This window comes from Hyperolius riggenbachi, chromosome 2 (genome assembly GCF_040937935.1).
Source record: "Hyperolius riggenbachi isolate aHypRig1 chromosome 2, aHypRig1.pri, whole genome shotgun sequence".
In the NCBI taxonomy this organism is placed as follows: Eukaryota; Metazoa; Chordata; class Amphibia; order Anura; family Hyperoliidae; genus Hyperolius; species Hyperolius riggenbachi.
In genome coordinates, this window is record NC_090647.1 from 297,403,744 (window position 1) to 297,431,450 (window position 27,707).

Genomic DNA, 27,707 nt, shown 5'->3' on the forward strand with positions numbered 1-27,707 from the left:
ATATCCATGTACATGCAGCCTCACTGTACTTCCTGTAAGCGCACTCCGAGAACTATACGCTGTACTACTGACAGTCACAGCCACGCCCAGCGCACATGTCCAGAACTCGCACATGCGTAGTTCGAAAAGCCGCACATTTCTCCATTGTTACTGCGCATGTGCAGAGTTCCGGACTGGCTGGCGTTACTGGGGAGATTGTTGGGTAACAACAAACCAGAAGCATACGAGGAAAAGGATGGCGAGCTACAAGGTGAGCCGGGGCCTGCCATACACGGGCCTATGCTTGCATTTTACATTGCTCTATTAAGTGCTTTTATTCAGTTATGAAGTGAAACTATAGCAGAGGCAGTTCACCAGGGCAGAGCTGTGTGTAGGTATGACAAGCTTGTGTTACACAGCCAATTGCATATAATCGCATATTCCATAATTGTGTGTCAGATATTTAATACAGAGCCTGATATAAGCTGGGAAAATGTCAATAAACCCACAGAGGTTTGCTGCATCACTATACCAGTGACATACCAGTGAGCCAGCAAGCCTTTGTGGGTTTATTGACATTTTCTACTATCAGGTGTTAGAAAATTGTAGCCTTTCTCCTTGTTCCTGGCACATACTACGTCCAGCTGAGGGCTGCTTACAGCTTAATTATCTTTTTGTCTAGCTGCATTTGTTTTAACATAATTTATATCAAATTAAATTCTGGATATCTTGCATATGTTTTCTTAAAAAGAAAGTACTTCCTCTGTGTGTACATAATAAACAGTAAACAGTAGGATAAATGCTACAGACTGATTCATATAGGCACCTGAACTCAGCGGTATGGAGGCTGCCATACTTATTTTCTTTTACACAATGCCAGTTGCCTGGTAGACAGTACTGCAGATTAATCTGGTGTCAGTAGTATCAGAACACACACCTGAAACAAATGTGTGGCAAATCCTGTCAGAAACACAAGCATGCTTGTTCAAGGGATATGACTGAAAGTATTAGAGGAAGAGGATCAGTGTAACTGCCAGGCAACTGGTGTTGTTTAAATGTAATATGTCAGCATCCATATCCCTCTCACTTCATGTTCCCTTGAAGCCTGGAGGTGGCAACCAAATGTGGGTATTTGGTGTACCATTTACTGGGAATTTTCAGAGATAAGTGAGAAGTATTTAGTGACAAGTGAAATAATCTCGGAGGGCACATGGGCTATGTGTATGCAGGGAATAACTCGCCTAAGCCACCGTCGTCTCTCTTCCAAAGCAATCCATGCCAATTTCCATCTTCTTACAATTCCACCTTCTAAACCAGAACTTCTGCATTGGCGGAAGTGTAAGATGGAACGTGGCATGAGGCACAACAGAAGGGAGGCAGAGGGGGACTAGTCTATTTTAGTGGAACCAACAGGAAACCTCATAGGGAACAGTTCTCCTATCACAGCACCTTCAACAGCACGAAGCGCTGTGATTAGCTGAATAGTGTGGGCGTAGTTTACTACAACCTACCTGAAACCTAGAAGTTTGAGAGGATGCAGTCTACTCAATCACATTGGCAGAATTTCCCTATGAGTCCCCTTAAGTAGACTAGCACTTGCAGAGGCTTATTCGAGTTAATCCCTGCATTTACAGCCCAAGCCTCCTGCACAATCCAGGACGATTTAGATTTTTGCAAAATCGTTCTTGCTCATCTTTAAAGTGTACCTGAGATGAAAACAGTCTCAGGTACTGTACTTACCTGGGCCTTCCTTAAGCCCCCTTGAGGCCACTCGGTCCTTTGTGCTCCCGTAGCTGGGAGTTAGATGCATGTGCAACTTTTCCAGGCTACCGGGCCATCCACCGGGAGACAGGAGTGACCCAGGGAGACGACGAGGGACCGAGCGGGCTCAAGGGGGCTTAAAGAATGAAACCCGAGACTTCTTTCATCTCAGGTTCCCCTTAATTACAACCTGCTCAGATATTACTATATTCACATTAGCTATGTTCATGGTGTAGCGCTAGCATGGCTGAGGTAACCCACCTGGAAACCTCATAGGGAACAGTTCTCCAATCGCAATACCTTCAAATTGAAGCATGGCAAGTGGCCAAATAGTGTGTCTGTGTGTAGTTATTACTACAACCTATTTGAAACCTAAAATTTGTAGAGGGTGCTGTTATTGGAGAACTATTGAAACACTAACCAATCACACTACCAGAACTTCCCTATGATGTTTCCCAGTCTGTCCTCTCAACCATACTAGCACCCATTTATAGAATTGCAATGAAGAGGACGTCTCATCTTCCGTTTACCATTTCAACTGAAGGTGAGGCCAGTGGGTGTTGATGGGGACTCTTGTACATATTCCAGCACAAACTGTGAGGCACAATCATTTCATTGGTCTAAAAGTGTGTTTTTTGTTTTTTTTTTTTTTAATACAAAAAAAATAACCCTTTTGTCCATTTTCTTAGAGGATCTAAAACCTGCTCTCTGATTTAGGCCTCCTTCCCATGGACCGCTGATAGGCAGTGAAATGCCTCTCAAACTCTCTCAACTGCTCACTGCTGCCTAGTAACTGCTTGTTGCTGGATGATAAATGCTTACTTCTGCCTGGTAACTGCTTGCTGAGCACACAGCTCAACAGTTTGTGGAAAGGAGGCCTTAAACAGCAATGCATGTTGTATAATTTTCCACACAGGTGTACCAGGGAAATCTAGCTAATTAGTTCACTGATTACACCAGTTGTGTTCAGGAGAGGAAATGTACCATGTGCAATTGGTGAGGACACGTTTGAGAAGCTCCTGATTGAGGGTAGGTGCACACATAACATGAAAGGTTGCGTTTTATGTCATGTGCGGTTGTTTAGCATTTTTGGAGCGTTTTTGATGCGTTTGCGGGTTTTTTTTTTTTTTTTTACCACAGAGGCGTTTTTCACACGTTTTTACGTGTGTTTTAATGCGTATTGCTTATACAAAACGCATATGCGTTTTGTATACGGTTTCAAATTGCGTTTTATGCAAATCACTAGGAAGACAAAAGGAAGCGGAAATACATCACAAAACAATTTTTTTTGTAAAAACGCATGAAAAATGCAAACCATTGAGTTTCCATTGGCTTTCATTATGTGCGTTTCTGATGCCTTTTCGCATATTATGCAACAAAACCAGCGTTATTAAAAACGCACGCATGCAAAACGCATGCGGTTTTTTTTTATGCGTTTTCCTGCGGCCAATAGACTTTCATTAGCGGCAAATACGCAGCGTTTTTCCGCAACGCTAGCGTTTCTGCTAAGTGTGTACCTAGCCCGAGGGGTTTTCAACTCATTTGAATTTGTGTGCATCACGTGGGTGTGCGTTTTTTGTGTTCATTGCACATTTTATGTATTTTAATGGCATCAGATATGACCAACAATTTTTGTTGTGCTTTTTGCTATTTTCCACGTTTTTTAAAGGGACTCAGAGCTCATGAAAATAGGCCATGAAAACAGCCCCATACGCTCCCACGCCGCCGTCCTCAGTCTTCTGCAGCGCCGGTACCGCCTCCCCACACTTCCGTCAGTCAGCTCCAGTCTACGCAGGAGAAGTGCGCTTTTTGCGTATCCCTCCTGCAGCTGTTGGCTACGTGGAGGACGCACTTTTCTTATGTCAGACTGGCTCCGACTGACGAAAGTGCGGGGACCCGTTTTTCAGAGCTGGGAGAAGACTGAGGATGGTGGCAGGGGAGCGATTTGTACGTATGGGGCTGGAGGAAGCCCCAGGTATGAATAAATCCTTTTTTTTTTCATTAGCTCTGGTACACTTTAAATCATGCTGCAGTGATGTTTTTCCATGTGGGTTTTGAATGTAATTTTAGGTCAGTGAGAATGCCAAAAAATTGCATTTATTTCATGAAAATTGCATCCGATTTTGAAGTTGGCTAGATACATTGGCCACAATTCACTAAGGGCAGTTCGGTAAAGTCATTTAGGTCGGTAAAATACCACATTCAGTATATTACACTTTATTTATTTTTTTCAAATTTACTAGATTTTCAGCATGAGGTAGAAGTTCGGTAATTTACTGAACAAACGTGCTTCAATTGACGAAGACCTGCTTGGTAAATCTAATAACCATTGTCACAGACCATGTACTCTGCGGACCTGATGGGAAACTGCCCATTATTACGCAAAGCCTACACCACCTGACTAGCTCAACGACACTTCATTGGTCACTACCTAAATAAAGTGTTTAGATGGGGCATGATAATAAAAAAAAAAAAGGCTCATCGGTCGTCTGCACAAACATCTGTTACCTACCAGATCCAAATTGTGTGCATTTGGCCGGTGAAGAGCCTGTCTGTCCATCCTCAGACACCGCCGATCACCCATACAGAGGTGGCGAGCTGCACAACATACATGCATCTGGTAGGTAACTGATGTTTGTGCCGACATCCGATGAGCCCGAAACAGCAGACTGTTGCTGCCACACAGCACTATGTTTTAACTTGTTTTCAATAAAGTTTTCATGACTATAGAAGACGGTGCGGACTTCAATTGTTTGTATGTATTTTAAATTTTACATTTTTTTGCTTTAATGAATTGAGGCCATGGACAGGAAAATTAACTTCATTGATGTGCAAGGATAATTCACAAAAGTGCACAAAAACATGAAAATGCAGCGGGAAAAAAAGTGGATGTGTGGAAAAATGTGAATGCTGCCTGAATCATTTGTTCAGTACACATGATCTGTGGCAGTAGGTACAAAGTAATCTACTGAACGTCCTACACAATTCCTGATGTCAATGAACTTGCATTTAATCTAACTTTTCACGGAAGTCTGACTGTAGGTACCCAATAATTGTACAATTAAAACTGTATTATCTTACTACTTCTATGTGTTATTAGGCAATACCTTAATTATCTATTCAAAGTTTATTCACTCAGGCAGGGGTCACACTTGTGAAAACCGTGTGTGTTTTGCTGCAATGCAAAATTGCATGCGAAAGCACGCATAATGTTTTACAATGGGCCTACTGCAATTTCAGGAACTGCATTTTGGGGATGCAGTTTTGGCGCATTTTATAATCTGAGTACATGCACTACTTTATCGTTGTTGTTGAAAATCATTAGCTACTGTTTCAATTGTCTGCATTTAGGCAGGCAAATTATAAGAAATCATTATCTGCATTTTGCAGTGCGATTCTGCATTCTTTTAAATCGCCTGCACTTTCCCCAAGTGTGACCTCTGTCTCAGTTTACTCTTCTACTGCATACATTTGGTAAGATTGTACTATGAAGATTGTATCATTAGTGGCCACCCATTGATGACACAGTCTTACCAAATCTATATAGTAGAAGGGTAAACTGAATGTAAATCACTTTGAAGGGTACCTGTAGTTTGAAAAAAAAGCAAGATATTTACCTTTTTAGTAGGGGAAAGCCTCTGGTCTTGCACACACTCCAATCCTTCGCTGCGACCCAGGGAAAATATTCCTTAATTTCTAAGTGTGCTTGTGGCTGCGTTCCCTTCCGTGGAAATCTGTGAGAAATCACTTGCCACTCACTACTTTTTGGCTGATTCTGTGACACGCCTCAGAACTACAGCAGTCAGGATGATTTTTTTATTATAGGGTTTGCTTTTTCTAGTGGCTCGCAATGTGGGGGGCTTCAGTACCCTCTTCCCCTGATACAGGATTACGTAAAGGATTAGAACAAAGCAAAGTTTATTTTCTGCAGTCCCCTAAAATTCTAATGCACCTAGACTCTATATCTGAACTGTTGATTCCTGTACAGAATTTTATATCCTGGTAGCCTCCTCTATTGCCATGGAATCCACCTCAAATGTTTCCCTGTAGATTTTTGTTTTTGTTTGGATTGGTGGTCATCCAGAGTGAATGATGCTTGATTGATTAGCGGCAACAACAGCTTGGGACATTTGTGGGGGGCATTTCCCCTTTCTGTGATATTCTGTTTCGTTTTGTTAGCCTCCCTCGGTTTTGGATGGGGGAGGCTATCCACCGACCTCTAGACCAGTGTCATATAAGGTAAGAGTCAGGCCAACTGTCAGGTCTGCAGTCATATTTTCATCATGCTTCAATTGCTCAATGGGGCCCAGGAGAGCTCTGTCCTACCCAGGGCTGTGGAGTTGGAGTTTAAATCGGAGCAATTTTGGGTACCTGGAGTCAGATGTTTTTTGTACAAAATCCACAGCCCTGGTAAGTATTTGACTACGAAGTTAGAGCCATTTTGGGTACCTGGAGTTGGAGTGGGTGGTTTCATAAACTGAGGGGTCGGAGTTGGAGTCGGATGATTTTTGTACTGATACCACAGCCCTGGTCCTACCTATCTTTTTCATCTGTCTTCTGCCTCTTATCTGCTCTCCTTCCTTTCCATATCGCATATCTCTATCTCATTTTGATAAATATATACTGTGCCAGTATGTTTATCATGAACACATTATCTGTGGATTCTTTTCTCTTGTGTGTTTTATTTTAATGCCTGAAATCCTGTTTCTAACAGACTTCTTGCAGCAAAAGTACAGAAATATGCCATGTATATTTTAATACAGTATTTTCTTGTTTTTAGGCTGCAGATTCCAAGAGGGAACAGTTTAGAAGATACTTGGAGAAAGCGGGAGTGCTTGACACACTTACTAAAAGTGAGCATTTGCCAGTTTGTTTCTCAAACATGTAACAGACACTGCATAAATGTGTGCCTTGGAATTGAGAGGCATACAGCAGTAGAAAAAAATATAAAAATATCTGTTACTCGCTAAGGGTGGCCACACATTGTAAAGCTTCTACCGCTTAGTTTGATTTTGGCCAAGGTGGCCATCTCTGCCAAATATTTAGCTTGTGTGAAGTTGCCCCCACCAGGTTACACCAGATGACAACAACCAAGCTCATTGTCCCTTCCATAGGCCTCAGCCACACTATATGCGCTTTTCTGAGCGCTTGTGATTGATTAGCAAATCCCAATGAATTTAATGGGAGCGATTTTTTTAAAAAGCGCTCAGAAAGCGTTTATAGTGTGGCTGAGCCCTTATTACTCCACCCACTGGAAGTCACTCCAGTGTGCGTATATTCAGTTAACAACGTTCTTGGTATGAGAATTGCCTAGTACATTTTTGGGATAAGTTGGGCTTTAAGATGGCCACAGTTGTAACAGGGGCATGAAATGGAACCTGAAGTGAGAGGAATTCAGAGGCTGCTATGTTCATTCCCTTATAAGCAATGTCAGCTACCTGACCTCTGTGCTGGTGCTCTGCCTCTTATACTTTAAGTCACTGGCCCAGACTGAGCATGCAGATCAGATGCTTTGACTCTGGCTGCGTATGCTTGTTGTAGGCGTGTGACTCAAAAACAACTAAAGGCAAAAGCTCAGCATGACCGCAAAGCAACTGGCATTGTTTATAAATGAATTAAGATGCCAGTCTTCATTTTCCTCTCACTTCCGGTTTCCTTTTAATACAAGTAGGGTAGAGATAGAGTTACATAGCATGAGGTGTACATTGGGAGGGCTGGACGTACAGGGTGGAAGAATATGAAATAGATCAGTGTTTTTCAACCGCTGATGTTGCCTGGTGTGCCGTACAGCAGGGGTCTCCAATCACAGGGCCGCTGCAGGTCTGGCCTCTTGCTCCTCCCTGTGGCCGCCGCTCCTGTTAACTTATCATGAGCGGGCGGCCGCTTGTCCGATTAGATTCTCCCGTAGCCACTCTCCTTAGTGGCGTCTCATATTACATCAGCGCGCTCGGCGGCTGCTGTGATGAGCAGGAAGCGGTACATCGGTTCCCATGGTAACGGCGATGCATATCGCTGCTACAGGAAGCCGCTGTACCGCTTCCTGCTTATCACAGCAGCCGCCGAGCGCGCTGCTGTAATAGGAGATGCCACTGAGGAGAGCGGCTACGGGGGAATCTAATCGGACAAGCGGCCGCCCCCTCATGATAAGGTAACAGGAGCGGCGGAGAGGGGAGGGGCACTACCTACTCATACTAGGAAGCTATACTGGGCACTATACTAGCTATACTGGACACTATACTGGGGCACTACCTAGCTATACTGGGCACTACCTAGCTATACTGGGCACTATGCTAGCTATACTGGGCACTATACTAGTTATACTGGGCACTATACTAGCTATACTGGGCACTTTACTGGCTATACTGGGGCACTACCTACCCATACTGGGCACTATACTGGGGCACTACCTATCCATACTGGGACTATACTAGCTATACTGGTCATTATACTAGCTATACTGGTCATTATACTAGCTATACTGGTCATTATACTAGCTATACTGGGGCACTATACTAGCTATACTTGGGTAACTATACTAGCCATACTGGGGCAACTAAACTCCCTATACTGGGGCAACTATGCTAGCTATGCAGCCGCACCCCAGGCCCCTCCCCCCCCACAACCCGCTGCGCACGACACTGTCCACTAGGTTGCGCAAACACCCGCGCCGTTCCCTGGAGAAAAATTTGGTCAGAAAGTGGTCCCCGGGCCGGAAAAGGTTGGGGACCACTGAAATAGATGATTGCACATGAGCGATTAAAAAAAACAAGGAAAGATGCAACTCGGGCACTTCTTACATTTTACCAGGACTACTACTCTGCTTATAGTTCACTGCATGTAGTTGTCAAGTGACTTGAATCGTTAAGAATTTAGTTGCAAACCTGAACTTTTTCTTTTGCAGTATTAGTGGAACTGTATGAAGAGCCAGAAAAGCCAAATAATGCACTGGAGTATCCTTTATTATTTTACTTGGTTTATAGAGACCATCATATCTTTTGACACTGTACAGAGTAAGATAAAGACATAGGTTAACCACTTAAGTACCAGTGGTCTCTGCCCCCTTAAGGACCAGAGACCACAGGTACCAGAAACGTCGGAATCCCGATGGATAACGACGAATTGCCGCACATACCTGCTGCAATCGCCGTCACCGCCGCACGTCGACAACCTGGGCAGCCCATTCTGCCATCTCTATGATGGCAGAGTTCCTGTGAGCCGGTCAGGAGCCGCTTTCATTGGCTCCTGACCCTGCCTATCAATGTAAGCCAATGAGAGCGGCTTACGTTGATAGACGGGGTCAGGGGCCAATGAAATCAGCTTCTGTCCTGCTCACAGGGCTCTGCCGTTATAGAGACGGCAGAGCAAGGGAGCTGCAGCGGGGAAACGGCGGCGAGATTGTCGGGAGCGGCGACAACATGCGGCGTCGGTTGATTGAAATCTACGCCCTGCCAGCCAGGTAGCCTCCAAAACAGGGTGTAGATTTAAAGAGAGACTGAAGCGAGAATAAATCTCGCTTCAGACCTCAGAGTTAGCAGGGGCATGTGTGCCCCTGCTAAAACGCCGCTATAGCGCGGCTTAGCGGGGGTCCCTTCGCCCCCAAATCCCCCTCCGTAATGCGGGGGAGCGCTTCCTGGTTGGGGCAGGGCTAACCGCCGCAGCCCTGCCCCACGCGCGTCTGTCAGCGCGTATCTCCGCCTCTCCCCCGCCCCTCTCAGTCTTCCTTCACTGAGAGGGGCGGGGGAGAGGCGGCGATGCGCGGCTGACAGACGCGACTGGAGGCAGGGCTGCAGCCGTTAGCCCTGCCTCCAGGAGCGACCAAGTCTGCGACCAAGTGTCGCAGTGGGGGGTTTGGGGGTCAAGGGACCCCCGTTTAGCGGCGCTATTGCGGCAGTTTAGCAGGGGCACACATGCCCCTGCTAACTATGAGCTCTGAAGCGAGATTTATTCTCGCTTCAGAGTCTCTTTAAAGGGAACCTAAACAGAGGAGGATATGGATTTTTCCTTTTAAAATAATTCCAGTTGCCTGACTCGTCTCTGATCCTTTTAGCCACAGCCCCTGAACAAGCATGCAGATCAGGTGCTCTGACTGAAGTCAGACTGGATTAAGCTGCATGCTTGTTTCAGGTCTGTGATTCAGCCACTACTACAGCCATAGAGATCAGCAGGATAGTCCGGCAACTAGTATTGTTTAACAGGAAACATCCATATCCCTCTCAGTTTAGGTTCCCTTTAAATCATTGCGGTCCGAAAGTAGTTAATGACAAGTACATACAGCTGCATCAGATTATATACATAAATAAGAAATGACAAGAACTAAACCCTACTTTAGCTGAGGAGACAGAACCTTGTCAGTGTTTGTTAGAAGCAGAAATGTGAAAAAAAATTCTAAAGAGGTGAGATTTTGTAGTTAACCTCTCTGGTGTTATGATTCCTTCCTGATTTTAGGGACTAAAAGTGGTACAATTTTTTTTCATTAGCATTTAGACCCTAAAAACAAGAAAAAATAAATCATACCCCCAGAGAGCCTGCAGCAGCCCCTGCCTGCAATTACTCACCTCCTTGGGATCCAGCAATGCAGTTCACTCTCTGTCCTTTGGGTGTTGTAACCGTAAAATGCTAGCAATTTTTAAATCGCAGGGGTTGCTATTTAAACCTCCTAGTGTCGGGCACCCCCCGCTCCCCTGCGATCTCCCCCCCCCCCCCCCCCCCTCGATCCCCCAGTTTATACATTAACCCCCCCCCCCCTGGATCTAGCGATCGCGCAGCCTCCCGGCACAGCTCCAGTCTCTCTATGGGGAGGATTGGGTTTGCGCATGACGTCTGCGATCCTCCCCATAGTGAAGACCGGAGCTGTCCGGGGAGGCTGCGCCGATCGCTGGATCCAGGCTGGGTAATGTATAAACGGGGCAGCAGCAGGGATTGGAGGGTGCCGCAGACTTCTTCTAGCTAGCCTAGTGCTAGCTAGAGGGTTTACAGCCATTTGGCACATTTATTTAAAAAGCGGGCTAAAAGTAACAAAACCTCCTGAGCTGCGTAATGCTCAGGAGGTTAACATAGGAATCGCAGTAGGTGTTTTCCACTATCGCAATTTGATTTTCTACAAAGCGCAATCGATTTCTGGAGCGACTTTGAGAGCAGTTGTGCATTGCAAATGCATTGCGTATGAAAACGTGCAATAGCATAACAAAATGAGTGAAGAATCGCTATCGCTGGCATTTGGGATTTGCGGTTGCTAATGGAAAAGAGTCCATAGTGAGATCGTCGGCTGTCATCATGATGCCAGACGGCGATCTCACCAGAGGGACCCAGAGCCTCCGAGGACTGGAAGGAGAATGGCTGCCGGCGTCTGGATTCCATGGGGAGGCATGTTAAAACGCCCGCTGCACACAATGCTCTCTGCATTGACCTCCCAGCTGCTACCCTGAGTCAGACTCGGGGTTACCGCTTTGGGCTGCGTTTTATTTTCCGCCCCGAGCCTGATATGGAGTTACCGCTAACGAGGTTAAAAAAAAAATATTAAAGTTGGAAAGTGACAAAAATAAAAGTGAATTCCAGACAAAGCAGAGCATCATTATAAACGTTGGATGTTAAAAAGCGAAGAGGGGGTCAAAGTGAAGGATTGTGGTAATGTGTAAAGCAAGGTTTGCAACTGGGATGTTATTGGGAAATTAGTAAGGAAATAGAGAAGCAGAATGTAGCTGGCTTTATAAGTTAAATTAGTCCTGTACCGTTGTTTTGAGACCTGAAAAAACAAACACAAAAAGCACCACCGCAGAACTCACCTACTCCTGAATCCCTTCGCTGTCTTTCCAAATTGTCGGTGCTCCTGTTCCGCCACCATGTCCCTCATATTTGCTGGCATCTTCAAACGAAAGTACTTCTGGGTCAGCACCATAGCAGTGGTGATCTCCCATCTTCACTGCTATGGTGCTGACCCAGAAATACTTTCGTTTGAAGATGCCAGCAAGTATGAGGGACATGGTGGCGGAACAGGAGCACCGACAATTTGGAAAGACGGGGGGAAAGAGAGCCGACAAGGCAGAAAAGACAACTGAGGGATCCAGGGAGTAGATAAGTTAAGCAGTGGGGTTTCTTTTTGCAAAATGTCGGCAGTACAAGGGGTTGTGATCGGGGAGAATAACTGCCATTTCCTCCCCGTCCATATTTGATGTTCTAGTCAGTTAAAGATTTCAGCTGACTAGAACAGGGACCCCTGGAGGCACTGAACTATGCAGCCGTTTACAGGTTCTTTCACTGAACAATTGCCACCTGCATGCATAGACATGTAGCAGACTGACATCACACACATAGACAGGCAGTTGAGCTTTGCGGTTGTTTAGCTTTCAACAATCGCATGGCTGAAATTGTTGCCTGATTTGTCTCAAGAGTGGCAACTGAACACTTTGGTATGTTGTGATTTTAACCACTTCTGTGCCAGGGGGTGGTTTGCCTGATCGGTGCTGCGTGGACTCTCCAGCCCGCAGCACCGATCAGATAGCAGCCAGGGCGATCAGACTACCCCCCTTTTTTCCCCACTAGGGGGATGTCCTGCTGGGGGGGTCTGATCGCTGCCGGCTGTTTGCGCTTGCGGGGGTGGGCTCTTCAAAGCCCCCCCCTCCGCAGCGCTTCCTGGCCTCCTTCCCCTTCCCTCCCTCTCCCTCCCCCTGTGAGCCGGATAGGACAGGCCTCAGCCTATCAGGTGCCGGCGATCCCCGGCCAATCAGAGGCCGGGGATCACCGATCTCCGCTACGGCGCTGCTGCGCCGTATACATGTAAACAGCGGGGAAGATCTTCGCAGGGTGTTTACATTTACCCTGCGAGCCGCGATCGGCGGCTCGCAGGGTGTTCACGGAGACACCCTCCGTGAACTGACATGGAACGGCCGCTCGTGGCCGTTTCCATGGTATCCACTTCAGGATTCAGGGGCGTACTTAAGTGTACGCAGTATCCTGAAGTGGTTAAACTACACCTTGTGGCAGAAAAAGAAAAATCTTCGAATAAGTTAGAAACAAAAAAGAAAAAAACCCTGAATGATATTCACTGACTGAATCAATGTGAATTCTCCATGAGGATTCCCACTGGTCAGATCAAACGACCAGTGGGGAACCGTGAGGCTGGTTTCACACAGAAAACTGGCGGTATCGTTGCGGCACCGCCAAAACAGGCTTTCAGGGAACACGGCGTTAGGACACGGTGTTCCCTGTCTGGCCACCAGGCAAGCGAGAAGTGATGCGTACTAACAGTCACTTCCTGCCTCTTGTATGCGGAAATGTATTGTAAAAATAGCTACTGATAGGGATAAAGTTCAATTCTTGGTCGGAGTTTCCCTTTAAAGGGAAACTGAAGCAAGAAGTATATGGAGGCTGCCATATTTATTTCCTTTTAAACAATACAAATTACCTGGCAGCCCTGCTGATCCATTTGGCTGCACTAGTGTCTGAATAACACCAGAAACAACATGCAGCTAATCTTGTCAGATCTCACAAACATGTCAGCAGCCTCTACTGCATGCTTGTTCAGGGTCTATAGCTAAAAGTATTAGAGGAAGAGGATCAACAAAACATCCAGGAAACTGGTATTGCTTAAAAGGAAATAAATATGGCTGCCTCCATATCCTTTTTACTTCAGGCGTCCTTTAACACTCTAGGTCACTTATCCACAATGAGCACAGGACTGCCATGAAATCCAGGCAGCTAGCATTTTGTGTACCGAGGACAGCACTGGCAGCTTTCATAACCTCTCAGCATAGGCTCTAGTGAGGCAGATGAGACCTGCATGGAGTTATGCTGATGTGGAAATAATCTTGTCATGAGACTAGTAACTGTTGCGTTTCCTGATTTGTACAATCAGCTTCTTAAAACAGCACATAGGTGCAGCAGGTCCCGAGACACCAGATGTGGAAGCTTTGCGTTTGGAGGTCACAGAACTGAAACAGAAGTATGAAGCTGTTCTAGAGGAAAATAAAGAACTGAAAGCAAAGGTTCGTTTTTACTGTTGATTTTTTCCCCTTGTGTTCTATACTGGCTGCTTTATCTCTAAATCATGATTGTACATAGTAGTGGTTTTGCTATATCTGCTACATAAACACCTCAAAATGCACAGCCATCTTGTAACACTGATCATTTGTGCACAAATAATTACAAATGCACATTTTTAAACAACGAAATGCATGATTTTGCTGTGGTATACAGGTAGTCCCTGGTTAACGAACGAGATCTGTCCTTCCAGTGTCACCCTCTGTGTCACGTCTGTTTCCTCCGTGCCTGCAGTGTCCGTACCCCCCCCCCCCCTCCCCCACGGTGTCACCTCTTACCCTCAGGGTGCTTTTACACTGGTGCTTTGCATTATTCTTACCACAACCCCACTGCAGCCCATGAAAGTCTAAGGGGCCGTTCACATCAGCGTGGTGCGGTGTGATACGACGGAAATGACATTTTCATCACATCCCCGACACAAGGACAGATCTACCTTTCCGCACGGTTCTGCGGCATTGTGCGGCGGTTTAGAAGTCATGTAAGTCTGATGCAGGGTGTTTAAAAAAATGTATGCAGAAGCGTTGCGGCTTGCATGCACCAAAGCATATTTTAACAATACGCTTCCATGCACTTCCATACTTCTGAAACAGGAAGTGAGTGTCACTTTCCTGTTTGGCTGTCAGCCAGAAGGGGATTACCGCATATTAACACGGAAATCCCTGAAGGCCTTTTTTTTGACGGTCTGCACCGTTACCACCATCTAGTAGGCTAAAACCGGCCTCTGTACCGTAGCAGAATGTCATTTTAAAAACCATTTTTTTCTTTTTTAATTTTTTTTTTTAAATAGATTTTCTCAAATGACATGGTCTTTTTGAAAAAAAAAATTGACTTGGTCTTACAGAATAAAATTTCACATTTTCAGTCCGTTTGTATCGGCGGATTGTTTGTAAGTCAAGGACTACCTGTACTTTCCATATTTAATTATTTGCGTTTTTCTTTATGGAGATTTTTTTCTCACTTCCAGCCGAGATACTTCTTGATTGAGTGTAGAAGATACATTTTCAGTTGGTGGGAAAGAAACAGTAAAGTTGCATTCAGTGATTTAGTGTGTGTGGTGTGTTGAGCAGTTTCTCCTGTAGAGACATAAGCATTATACACACGGGGAGTAAAAATCATTCAAAATAAACTGTGAACGACTCCTTGTTCAGATGTCGTTAAACTGCTTCCGGACCAGCGCGGTTGAAATCTACGTCCTGCTTGTGGCTGCATGGCTCTGACAGGACTTAGATTTCAAACATCGCTCCTGCGTGGTTCCGCCACTCCCACTGCTCTCCCTTCGCCACAACTCGCTCGCACTTCCGTCTATATGACGGAGCTGATTTCATTGGCTCCTGACCCTGTAATCGCTGTAAGCCAATCCCATTGGCTAACATTGATGGACAGCATCAGGAGCCAATGAAAGCGGCTCCTGACCTGCTCACACAGCTCTGCCATCATAGGGACGGCAGAGAGAGGGGCGATGCAGTGATGGGAGAGAGGAGGAAACAACGGGTCTGCGCGGCGAATCGTTGGTAAGTGTTGTTATGCGGTTACAGCAGTCTCTGGTCCTTAAAGGGATACTGTAGGGGGGACAGGGGAAAATGAGTTGAACTTACCCGGGGCTTCTAACGGTCCCCCGCAGACATCCTGTGTTGGCGCAGCCACTCACCGATGTTCCGGCCCCGCCTCCGGTTCACTTCTGGAATTTCAGACTTTAAAGTCTGAAAACCACTGCGCCTGCGTTGCCGTGTCCTCGATCCCGCTGATGTCATCAAGAGCGCACAGCGCAGGCCCAGTATGGTCTGTGTCTGCGCAGTACACTCCTGGTGACATCAGCGGGAGCGAGGACACGGGCGTGCAGGCGCAGTGGTTTTCTGACTTTAAAGTCTGAAATTCCAGAAGTGAACTGGAGGCGGGGCCAGAGCATCGGTGAGTGGCTGCGCCAACACAGGATGTCTGCGGGGGACCATTAGAAGCCCCGGGTAAGTTCAGCTCATTTTCCCCCCGACCCCCCTACAGTATCCCTTTAAGGGGACAGAGACTGCTGCTATGGAAGTAGTTAAAAATTAATGACACAAACTATGGCTTGAATGATTCACAACGATGCTTGGGCACTTCAAGCAAATGTAATGATGTATCACTTTGACAGATAATTTTTCATAGTCAGCAATGTGTACAGATTTTATGAACGATTATTAAACCTAGTGTCCGCAAAGTCTACAGCACTTCACCTAGGTCCAGCATAATTTATTCAATATTTGGCATTAGTTTTGCAGTTTTCTGCTACTGTTTACATTGCGTCGTGTGGATATCATCAGTGACAGATCATGGAACAATTGTTAATTTTCCTTAGGTCTGTATGTAGCTATAAATCCAGGCACAGATTTTAAATGCCATCTAGCAGTCCTCAGTGTTACCTTTTTTTTTTTTGTGAGAAATGAGGGTGCTGTAGCTAAAAAATGTTTTTAAAAGTTTTGACCTACATGTATGAAAAACCCTATCACCATGTTTTACATGGCTGTGGAATCGGTACAAAAATCATCTGAGAGCTGGAACCCACGATTTTTTTTTTTTTATTATTTTTTTTTGAGCATTTAGGGAGCGTGATAAATTGCTAGCGATTTCCCTAAACGCTATGCCAATGTAAATGGATGGTGTCACATGACCCCTAGTGGCCGGAACGCAAATTGCCTTCCAATCGGTTTCAGCACACAGACCATGCAAGCTGTGGTCGGGATCGGTGCGCAGAAACCGCTGGAACTTGGGTAGCAAACCGACTAGAAGAGAGCCTGTGAGTTACGGTAATTACAAATTACACACTATTTCAGGGTATAACTGCCACCATCTCTGTTTCCTGAGACAGAGGAACTCACTGACTGTCTGAGCCTAGATCTACAAATAAAAACGGTTAAACACACTCTATTCTGTCTAACTAGCAACAATACAATAGTAGCGTCTCTTCAGAGACTCTGGTTCAGTTTCTGTGTATGGCTGAATAATAGGGTAGCGGAATAAACAAACTGACGTTAGCGTCGGTTTATTGAAAAGCAATATAAATAATTAATATATACAGAAAATCATTAAAATCAACAATTATGGAACATTAATAGCCAGTATGAAAATAAAAAGGGAGAAAATACTTAGTTCGTGGAAAGATGTCAGTTCTGGGAAAACTTGTAAGGTTCCTTTGTTTTAGTTCACAGTCCAAACAAACCAGGTGCCAGCATGTTCTCAAGCTGGCAAGGATATAATCAGGATGATGTTCAAAGTGGAGGACACTGAGTTTGGCTCCTTTGCCATTCTTATGCCCCTGATCCAGTAGGAGGGAGTGAGGGCGGGAGCCATACACCCCCTTAGAATATGAGAGGAGTCCTCCCCTTGTCCTGGAGACCAGAAATCATATCTAACCGTATATGGGTATATCTCGCAGAACCGTACAGGTCAGGGCAGACTTACTAACATTTTCAGATTCGTCCCGATTTACCCAGCGCCCTGATACCAGACATGAGGGGTAGGACCCCTGTGGTATCGCCAGGGCACTTCCGAACTGCCTAACTGACAGTCTTTACCTCCGAATGTTCTGAAACTTTTCCAGTACCAGCGCCAGACCAGGCCCAGCATGCTCTGTTAGTTTGGAGGGTCTGCCAGCCTGGCAATACAGGAAATATGACACATATAGCAGTTTATGGAATATTATGTACATCTGGGATTTACAGCAGGTCATTCCCAGGCGAAGGCTCTTTTGAAGCTTGGGGGCAGCAAGCTACGTGTCAGCTCCCCTGCTGGGATTGTAGCCAAAGAGTCTGACTTTTTCCCAAATAAATTGGTTCTGCCATGCTGCTTATCAACTTCATCTGATGGATGGGCCATTAGCACAGCTGGGGGCCGGGGACACTCTGCAACAGGCTCCTGCCTTCTGGTGGAAGGAAGGAGAGAAAAAAAAAAGTCTTTTAAACTAAGAAATGTCAGTCTCTGATCGCTGCAATGACTGGCAAATCTAACCACGAAACGATCAAGGAATCGATTTTTGCGGATCCTTCCAATTCGCATGCGTTTCTCACGGCTGTGACAGATGGTGCAAATTCTACAGAAGCGATTTGCGATTAGCGAAATTGCAAACACATGACATGCAGCATTTTGTTAGCGTTTCCGCTTCAATGTAAAGTATATAATCGCTGGCGTAATCGCTTATCAAAACCTTAACGGAGCGGTTTTGCTAGCGTTTTAAAGTTACTGTACATTGTAACAAAATTAAAATTAATTGAAAAAACCAATCAGACTTAAAAACGCTAATCGCTACACAACCGCTGGCAAATTGAATACACTTTTTAAAATCGCTCCCTAAAACGCTCCATGAAATCGCTTAGAAACTGCTCATACAAAACACTAGCGATTGCGATCGCGTTTTGTAGAGGGTTCCAGGCCTGACTCCGACTACTCAGTATATGAAACCTCCGACTCCAGGTACCCAAAATTACTCCCGACTCCTTATTCTATTTTTTTACAAAGTCTATAGATTTGATTCAAAAATCATCCGACTCCCAGTCCCAAAATTGCTCCGACTCTACGACTCCGACTCTTCAGCCTAATTTTTACAAATGCTATGGATATGGTTCAAAAAAATCATCTGCGCAAAAGGTGGATCAGCGCAACACCAGGCCGCCTCCGAATGGCCTCCATCAGAGATGCGCTGAGCCCCCCCAGGAACTACAAACGCACCTTGAACCCAAACAGAAGCTCTGCATATACACCAAAAGCATGGCTGTTAAGTGAGAGCAGCTGACCAAAAACGAATTACATTAGTACATAGCAGGGAAATGAGCAGCGCTACTTAAAAACAGACTAGTGCCTACCTGCAAAAGAGTGCAAGCCCCACTTGTGGGGTCGAATACACACCGAGCATACACATGACCTGTCTACCACTAGAGGAGGATGTTGGTTTCCATTAATAGCTTGCATGCAACCTATTAAGTACTCGTCCCTCCCACTGCGAAGAAGTCAATCCTCCATGGGAGGGGCCTAACACTAACTAAATCCTAACCTATGTATATGCATAGCCTGGGTGCGGCTAATCAAATAAAATCGAAAATTGAAAATTGCGCAAAAAAATCATCTGACTCCTCAGTTCATTAACCACTTGAGGACCGTGGGCTTTACCCCCCTTAAGGACCAGGCACTTTTTTTCCATTCAGACCACTGCAGCTTTCACGGTTTATTGCTCACTCATACAACCTACCACCTAAATGAATTTTGGCTCCTTTTCTTGTCACTAATAAAGCTTTCTTTTGGTGCTATTTCATTGCTGCTGCGATTTTTACTTTTTATTATATTCATCAAAAAAGCAGTGTTCTCCCCAGGGCTCTTTAAGTGGGCGGGCCGCCCGGCTGCTTTGAGATCCCGCCCGCCTACCTTGCTAAGGCTGATGATGTCACGCAGGCAGAGCGTTCTATTGCCTGCTATAAATCAGTGTTCAGCTCTCGCTATACACTGCAGGAGCGTGGCTGTGTGACCTCCTGCTTCAACAGTGATTGGCTGGGTGGGTTGTAAGGGGCAGGGCTGGCTGACTGTCTGTCACCGCTATACCGGAAAGCCTCTTCTATGCCTCGCTTTGCTGGCTGCTTGTGTCTGTTAGCTTGCAAGCAGCTCAGCTAGCAGAGGCAGCCGCAAGGTAAATACAAACAGAGCGCAGGGAAACTAGTTCTGTCCCTGTGTTACTTGAGGCTGGGGAGAGCATGAAGCTGCAGACACTCTATCCCCCCCCCCCCCTCTCCCCCGAGCGATCGTATCCACACAGCGGCTCTCTCTCCTGTGCCCTGGCTGCACGAATCTTCAGCTCCAGATACAGTGCACGGCAAGGAGTTCTGACGCCCCACCCTCTGTTTCCCGGCTGCTTCTCTATCTACAATAAGAGCTCCTCTGAAGCATGCCGTGAAGTTCAGAACTCTGTGGGCCAGACCTCTGCTGCACTTCTTATCTGATATTGTGCAGAGTCTGCAGAGAGTACACGGAGCTTTCAAGGGTCTGGTAAACAAATAAACAATAAGCAATGTAGATTAGCTGACTTGCTGAGGATGGAGGCTGCTGCTGAATGCTGTCTCTCATCTGCCTGCTGGATTGGTTTCTCATAAGATGTAAGTGCCCATACATTACTTGATTTTAGCAACTGGCAGATTTAATATAAGTGATTTAATCTGCCAGAGGTCAGTTGTGAAGAGTTTGCCTAGGGCAGTAAAAATTACAAATCCAGCCCTGGCTGTACTAGTTGGGCAAAGTCTGTGAAAAGTTGCTGCTGCAAAAATAGAACATAGATCCAGTGTTGAGGGTATGTGCAAGTGGCTTGAAAGGACAGGAAAGGAGGTGTGGGGGTGATTCTTGCAGAGTTCACAAGCATGTTATTTCATATGGATGTTATTTGCTGCTGGGGTAGAGGGGTATTGCAGATAATTTACTACCCTGTTTACTATCTGCAATACCGCTTGACCCCAGCACCAAACAACAACCATATGAAAAACAAAAATCACCCCTTTATGAAATGCAACAAACACCCCTGTATGAAACGTGAAATTACTCCCCCATCCCCCCCCCCCATATTAAATGCAATAATCACCCCCGTATGAAATGAACTATAACACCCATATTAGGTGTTCTCTTCGGGCTCTTTTAGAGGGGTGCATCACCTAACTAAGTTTGGTGAGCAACCGGCTGTCATCAGCTCACCTCCTCATCCTCTTCTTATGCTGTAGTTAGAGTTGCACCTGCCCTGCATTCCCCCTCGCACCCCACCCGGCTACTTTTTCATGCCACCCGGCTGGAAAAAAATCCTGGGGAGAACACTGAAAAAGACATGAATTTTGGCAAAAAAATGATGTTTTTTACTTTCTGTGCTGACATTTTTCAAATAAAGTAAAATTTCTGTATACATGCAGCGCGAAAAATGTGGACAAACATGTTTTTGATAAAAGAAAACCCATTCAACCTATATTTATTGGTTTGGGTAAAAGTTATAGCGTTTACAAACTATGGTGCAAAAAGTGAATTTTCCCATTTTCAAGCATCTATGACTTTTCTGACCCCCTGTCATGTTTCATGAGCTGCTAGAATTCCAGGATAGTATAAATACCCCCCAAATGACCCCATTTTGGAAAGAAGACATCCCAAAGTATTCACTGAGAGGCATAGTGAGTTCATAGAAGATATTATTTTTTTGTCACAAGTAAGCGGAAAATGACACTTTGTGACAAAAAAAAAAAAAAGTTTCCATTTCTTCTAACTTGCGACCAAAAAAAAAAATGAAATCTGCCACAAACTCACCATGCCCCTCTCTGAATACCTTGAAGTGTCTACTTTCCAAAATGGGGTCATTTGTGGGGTGTGTTTACTGTCCTGACATTTTGGGGGGTGCTAAATTGTAAGCACCCCTGTAAAGCCTAAAGGTGCTCATTGGACTTTGGACCCCTTAGCGCAGTTAGGCTGCAAAAAAGTGCCACACATGTGGTACCGCCGTACTCAGGAGAAGTAGTATAATGTGTTTTGGGGTGTATTTTTACACATACCGATGCTGGGTGGGAGAAATATCTCTGTAAATGACAATTTTTTGATTCTTTTTACACACAATTGTCCATTTACAGAGAGATTTCTCCCACTCAGCATGGGTATGTGTAAAAATACACCCCAAAACACATTATACTACTTCTCCTGAGTACGGCGATACCACATGTGTGGCACTTTTTTGCACCCTAACTGCACTAAGGGGCCCAAAGTCCAATGAGTACTTTTAGGATTTCACAGGTCATTTTGAGAAATTTCGTTTCAAGACTACTCCTCACGGTTTAGGGCCCCTAAAATGCCAGGACAGTATAGGAACCCCACAAATGACCCCATTTTAGGAAGACACCCCAAGGTATTCTGTTAGGACTATGGTGAGTTCATAGAAGATTTTATTTTTTGTCACAAGTTAGCGGAAAGTGACACTTTGTGAAAAAAAACAATACAAATCAATTTCCGCTAACTTGTGACAAAAAATAAAATCTTCTATGAACTCACCGTACTACTAACGGAATACCTTGGTATGTCTTCTTTCTAAAATGGGGTAATTTGTGGGGTTCCTATACTGCCCTGGCATTTTAGGGGCCCTAAACCGTGAGGAGTAGTCTGGAAATCAAATGCCGCAAAATGACCTGTGAAATCCTAAAGGTACTCATTGGACTTTGGGCCCCTTAGCGCAGTTAGGGTGCAAAAAAGTGCCACACATGTGGTATCGCCGTACTCAGGAGAAGTAGTATAATGTGTTTTGGGGTGTATTTTTACACATACCCATGCTGGGTGGGAGAAATATCTCTGTAAATGGACAATTGTGTGTAAAAAAAAAAAAAAAAATCAAAAGATTGTCATTTACAGAGGTATTTCTCCCACCCAGCATGGGTATGTGTAAAAATACACCCCAAAATACATTGAACTACTTCTTCCGAGTACGGCGATACCACATGTGTGGCACTTTTTTGCACCCTAACTGCGCTAAGGGGCCCAGAGTCCAATGAGTACCTTTAGTATTTCCTATAGTGCTTACAATTTAGCACCCCGCCCACTTGCCAGGACAGTTAACAAATCCCACAAATGACCCCATTTTGGAAAGAATACACAACAAGGTATTCCATGAGGGGAATGGTGAGGTCATTAAAAAAATTTTTTGTCAGAAGTTAACAGAAAATGACACTTTGTAAAAAAAAAAAAATAAATAAATAAAATTCTAACTTGTGACAAAACTAAAATCTTCTATGAACTCACCGTGCACCTCACATAATACTTTAGGGTGTCCTCTTTCCAAAATGGGGTCATTTGTGGAGTCTGTCCTGGCATTTTAGGGTCTCTGCAATCATTACATGTATGGCCAGTATTAGGAGTTTCTGCTATACTCCTTATATTGGGTATACGGGTAATGCACTCTGGGCTGAAAGGAAAAATGAACGGCAAACATACCTTGCTCCACATCAATGGCAGATCTTCCTCCACATCAATGGCAGTGATAACCTCAGGAGAGAGACACCCTGTGCCACCCTGCACTCAGGGTGAGCCACCAACTTATGTGACTGGGCCTCAGAACTTTAGTATACAGCATTATGCCTGTAGTATACAGCAATATGCCTGCCAATAGAGATGACTCTGTGTGGCATTAAAGCATCATCATAGGCCCAAAGTAAATCGCATATAAACCAGGGGTGTCCACACTCAAGGGAAATTCAAACATGCCGTCTTATATTGCCAACCCAGGACAGATCAGCAATATCAAGCATGGAAACCGATCCTTCTTCCGACTTTTATGCTTACCTGCTTGTTTGGTTTTCAAGCTTACCTCTCCTCTCCCTGGAACAATGTGCGAAAGACCACTGAGTGTGTGCCTACTCCTGTGTCTGGAGTTCCCTAGGTTCTAATAGTGTACCAGCTCGTGGTACCTCTCAAAGCACTCCCCTATGCATAGGCCAGGCTGGTCAGGACATTTGGGACAATAAAAACTGGTGTCATTCCTTCTTCTAGCACTGCTGCAGACACAACAACGTTTTCTTCGGATGCGTTGACCTGGGGCACTCGGAATCTGATAGGCGTAATGCCTTCCATGCAGTCGGCTAGTTGCATCTGGGGGGGGGGGCCCTGGCACCTCCTGGATACAGGATGTCCAGAATGATCTGTTCCTGAAATTGAAGGAAAGATCCAGTTCCCCCAGCCTTACTGTAGAGAACAAAGCTGTTGTAAACTGCCAATTGAATCAGATAAAAAGACACTTATACCAGCGTCTTGTTTTCCGGGAAACTAAATAAGGCGCTAACCTCTGGTCATTGAAGTCCACCCCTCCCGTGTTGACATGATATTCGTGGACGACAAGGGGCTTTTCAATGACCGCAGTTGCCCGTTGAATTTGGACTGTCGTGTCTGTGTGAATGGTGGACAGAAAGTAAACGTCCCTCTTGTCCCTCCATTTCACCGCGAGCAGGTCGTCAGTACGCAAGGCGGCCCTCTGCCCCCGTTCAAGTCTGGTGGTAACGAGCCGTTGGGGGAAGCCCTGGCGACTAGGCCGCGCAGTGCCACAGCATCGGATTCCTTTTAACTTTAAGTGCTGAAAGAGGGCCACACTTGTGTAATAATTGTCCACATAAATATTGTACCCCTTCTGGAACAAGGGTGACACCAAGTCCCACACAACCTTTCCACTGCTCCCCAGGTAGTCAGGGCATCCGACCGGCTCCAATTTTGAGTCTTTTCCCTCATAGACCCTAAAACGACATGTATAGCCTGTGGCCCTTTCACAGAGCTTATACAGTTTCACCCCATACCGGGCGCGCTTGCTTGGGATGTACTGTTTGATGCCAAGGCACCCGGTAAAGCGTAAGAGGGACTCGTCTACGCAGATGTTCTGTTCAGGGATATAAGCATCTGCAAATGTTGATGACAGGTTGTCTATGAGGGGACGAATTTTGTGGAGCCGGTCATAAGCAGGGTGGCCCTTTTCATGACAGGTTTCGTCGTCGTTGAAGTGCAGGAAGCGCAGGATGGACTCAAATCGTGTCCTGGACATGGCAGCAGGGTACAAGGGAACATGATGTACTTGGTTCGTAGACCAATACGACCGCAATACATTCTGTTTCATTAGTCCCAAGTGAAGGATAAGGGCCAAAAAGATTTTAATGTCGGAAACTTGGACTGGTTTCCACCGGAAAGGCTGGACATAGATGCTCTCCGGGTGCTCGGTGATGAATTGTGTGGCTTTACGGTTGGTCTCAACCACAATTAAGTCCAAGAGAACCTGGGTGATGAACAGCTGCAAAAAGTCTAGGGCCGTTCTTAGATGAGCTGTCGCCACCTGGACTCCAGACTGGGCGGTGAAAGGGGGCACTACGGGTGTGGCGGAATCAGGGGATTGCCAATCTGGATGTGCCAGCACCTCTGGGAGTCTATGGGTACTACGGGCCCGTCTTCTTCTTGGTGGCTGCGACGGAGGTACTACTGCACTTGCCACCGTACCAGTTTCAACTTCCAGGCTGGCGCTCACCACTTCACCAGGGTCTACAGAAGTACTGGTACTAAGTCCAGGAGATGCTGCGCTGCTGGTGCCTGCCTCACCAAGAAAACTATCATCAGCGCTAGCACCACCCTGCTGCCCTTGAGGCGGATCCTGCGCCACCTGCGGTCTAACGACATGGGGTCTGGTACGCCTGGCTCTAGCCGGGACCAAAGCCTCGTCATCACTTTCGGTCAGGGAACCACTGCTTTCCACAGGTTCAAATTTGGACCCGGATGATTCGACGGATGAGTCTTCCCAAAAGCTCTCATCCCACTGGTCCATGTACCTGTATACCTCCACATCGGAAATCCCCCTTCTTGCCATTGTGGATTGCTAAATTTATGGGGTTTTCCTCCGAGACTACCCAGAAAAAAAGAGCACCTACCTAGCAAAAGGGAGTATTTGAGAGGTATTGGGGTTGGTGGGAAGTGGGGTCTCAGAGGCAATCAAACAATCACGGGACAATCAAAAACAATTACAGCACAATCGGCTCCAATCACAGCACAAGCAAATCTGATGCACTCGGTAGGTGGTGGGGGGGAGGGGGGTTGGGTGTGGTGGGGGGGAGGGTGGGGTTGGGTGTGGCGGGAAGTGGGGTCTCAGAGGCAATCAAACAATCACGGGACAATCGAAGCCGATCACGGGACAATCAAATACAATTACAGCACAATCGAATACAATCGCAGCACAAGCAAATCTGATGCACTCGGAAGGTGGTGGTTGGAGGTGGTGGTAGGAGGTGGTGGGGGGAGGGTGGGGTTGGATGTGGTGGAGGAGAGGGTGGGGTTGGGTGTGGCGGGAAGTGAGGTCTCAGAGGCAATCAAACAATCATGGGACAATCGAAGCAGATCACGGGACAATCAAATACAATCGCAGCACAGTCGAATACAATCACCGCACAATCAAATCTGATGCACTTGGAAGGTGATGGGGGGTTCGGGGGGGGGGTATGGGTTGGGTGTAGCGGAAAGTTGGGTCTCAGAGGCAATCCAACAATCACGGGACAATTGAAGCAGATCACGGGACAATCAAATACAATCGCAGCACAATCGAATACAATCGCAGCACAATCTAATACAATCACAGCACAGTCAAATACAATGCACTCGGACGGTGATTAGGGGGGGTTGATCAGGAGCCCGCACGGGGCAGACACAGGGGGTTACTGATCGCAGATCAGTTAGTGATTGCTGGGGAGGCCAGATGTAAACAAAGAGCAGTGGATGTAATCAGGAGGGGGGCAGGTGATCGGTTGCCCCCGCGGGGCAGTTAGGGTCTGCTCTGATGGGTGGGGGTGCTGAGGGGTGATGGACAGGTGATCAGAGGGGGATCAGGGGGTAAGGTAGCTGTATACAGATGTATACAGTATACAGGGGGGTAGTCTGGGATGGGGTCTGGGGGTGATCTAAAGGTAGGGGGGGGGGGTCAGGGGTGACTAGGAGGCAGTTAGGGACCTAAACTAAGGGATAACGTCAATAGTTAGTGGCAGGTGGGGGGGGGGGGGTTTATAGTTGTGCAAGGGTGCTGGCAGGAGTCTGCTGGGGTGATCAGGGGGGGGGTCTGAAGGCTGGGGTGGGAGATCAGGGTGGCTGTGGGCAAAAAAGAGCTGTGTCCTGTGTACTCACAAAGTGCTTCCTCCTCGCTGGTGGTCTCTGGAACAATGAGACCACGAGGCGAGGAGGAAGCACGTATAAGGCACTTTGTTTACCTAACAAAGTGCCTTTATACTACTTGATTGGCTGCCTTTTGCGGATTCCTCCGCTCGCCGGCGCTGCTAAGTGGCCGGCGAGCGGAGACTAAATGCCGGACTTCCCTGGCGGAGGATCGCGTCACGGATGACGCGATTGCTCCGCCCATGCCCCTACAAGGACCGCCGCCATTTGTCAATACGGCGGTCCTTGCGGGGTGCACTTCCCGGCCGCCAATTGTATATACGGCGGTCGGGAAGTGGTTAATACCGCTGACTCCAGGTACCCAAACTTGGTCCGACTCCTCGACTGACTCCACAGCCCTGGTTTATTAAATACAATAAAGGGGATGTAAAGCAAGGCAGACCTGTGGTCCAAAGTTATACTGTATATGTTGTTCCTCAATGTGAACTTGTATCTGTTGGTATCAGCTTCTACCCCCTAGGCGTAGCATATTTATAGTATTCTTTGCTAACCTCTAGTACCTGTTCCTTCTGTCTTTTGGTATTGTCTTGTCTTACAGATTTGCCTATGTAATACAAAACATGTCTAATACTATCCTGTTTTGTTTCAGCTTGCCCAGCACGAGCCTCCAATAGATGAAAAACGTCCTGAATAGGAATATATATATATATATATTTTTTTTTTATTTAAATGCTGCACTGGAACTGTATATAATGTACACACCTAGGATGTATTCTGTTTTGGGATATATGGGAACACCTATTTTTGTTTTCTTTATAAATCTATCTAAAATAAACAACTCATCATGAGCTGTGGTCGTTCTTCTGTTCAAAATGTTTTGGTGATGAACATCAAAGTGTGTGTGTGTGTGTGTGTGTGTGTGTGTGTGTGTGTGTGTGTGTGTGTGTGTGTGTGTGTGTGTGTGTGTGTACAAATAGAAAAACTACATTCATGGAAACATTATTCTTATACTGCCCTCAAAAGTTCTGCAGACCATTTGAATTTCAGTAGTCTGTATTTAGGTTAGTTTCTTTAAGAGTTACAGATCACCCAGCAAGCTCATGGTGAACCAGAACTCCTAGGAGTGTGTACGGGGCTACAAAGGACCCAACAGCCCTCTTACTAAAATGTTATGCAAAGCAAAAGTTTGCCTTCTTAAAACAGGTGTTTGTGATTATTCAGGTTGGAGTGTGCATTTCAGAGGTTCTGGAGGTGTGTTTAGATTAAAAACAAAAAAGGATGATTTG

At 45.9% G+C, this 27,707-nt stretch overlaps 1 protein-coding gene across 1 annotated transcript; it reads left to right on the forward strand.

Moving 5' to 3' along the window:
• The first annotated feature begins 143 nt into the window (after nucleotides 1–143).
• On the forward strand, nucleotides 144–27,269 carry MYCBP (MYC binding protein). The gene is made up of 5 exons (XM_068265429.1): nucleotides 144–250; nucleotides 6,521–6,593; nucleotides 8,642–8,690; nucleotides 13,592–13,721; nucleotides 27,071–27,269. Exons 1-5 carry the CDS (start codon nucleotides 236–238, stop codon nucleotides 27,113–27,115), a joined length of 312 nt encoding a protein of 103 aa, XP_068121530.1. The 5' UTR covers nucleotides 144–235; the 3' UTR covers nucleotides 27,116–27,269.
• Nucleotides 27,270–27,707: the final 438 nt, after the last annotated feature.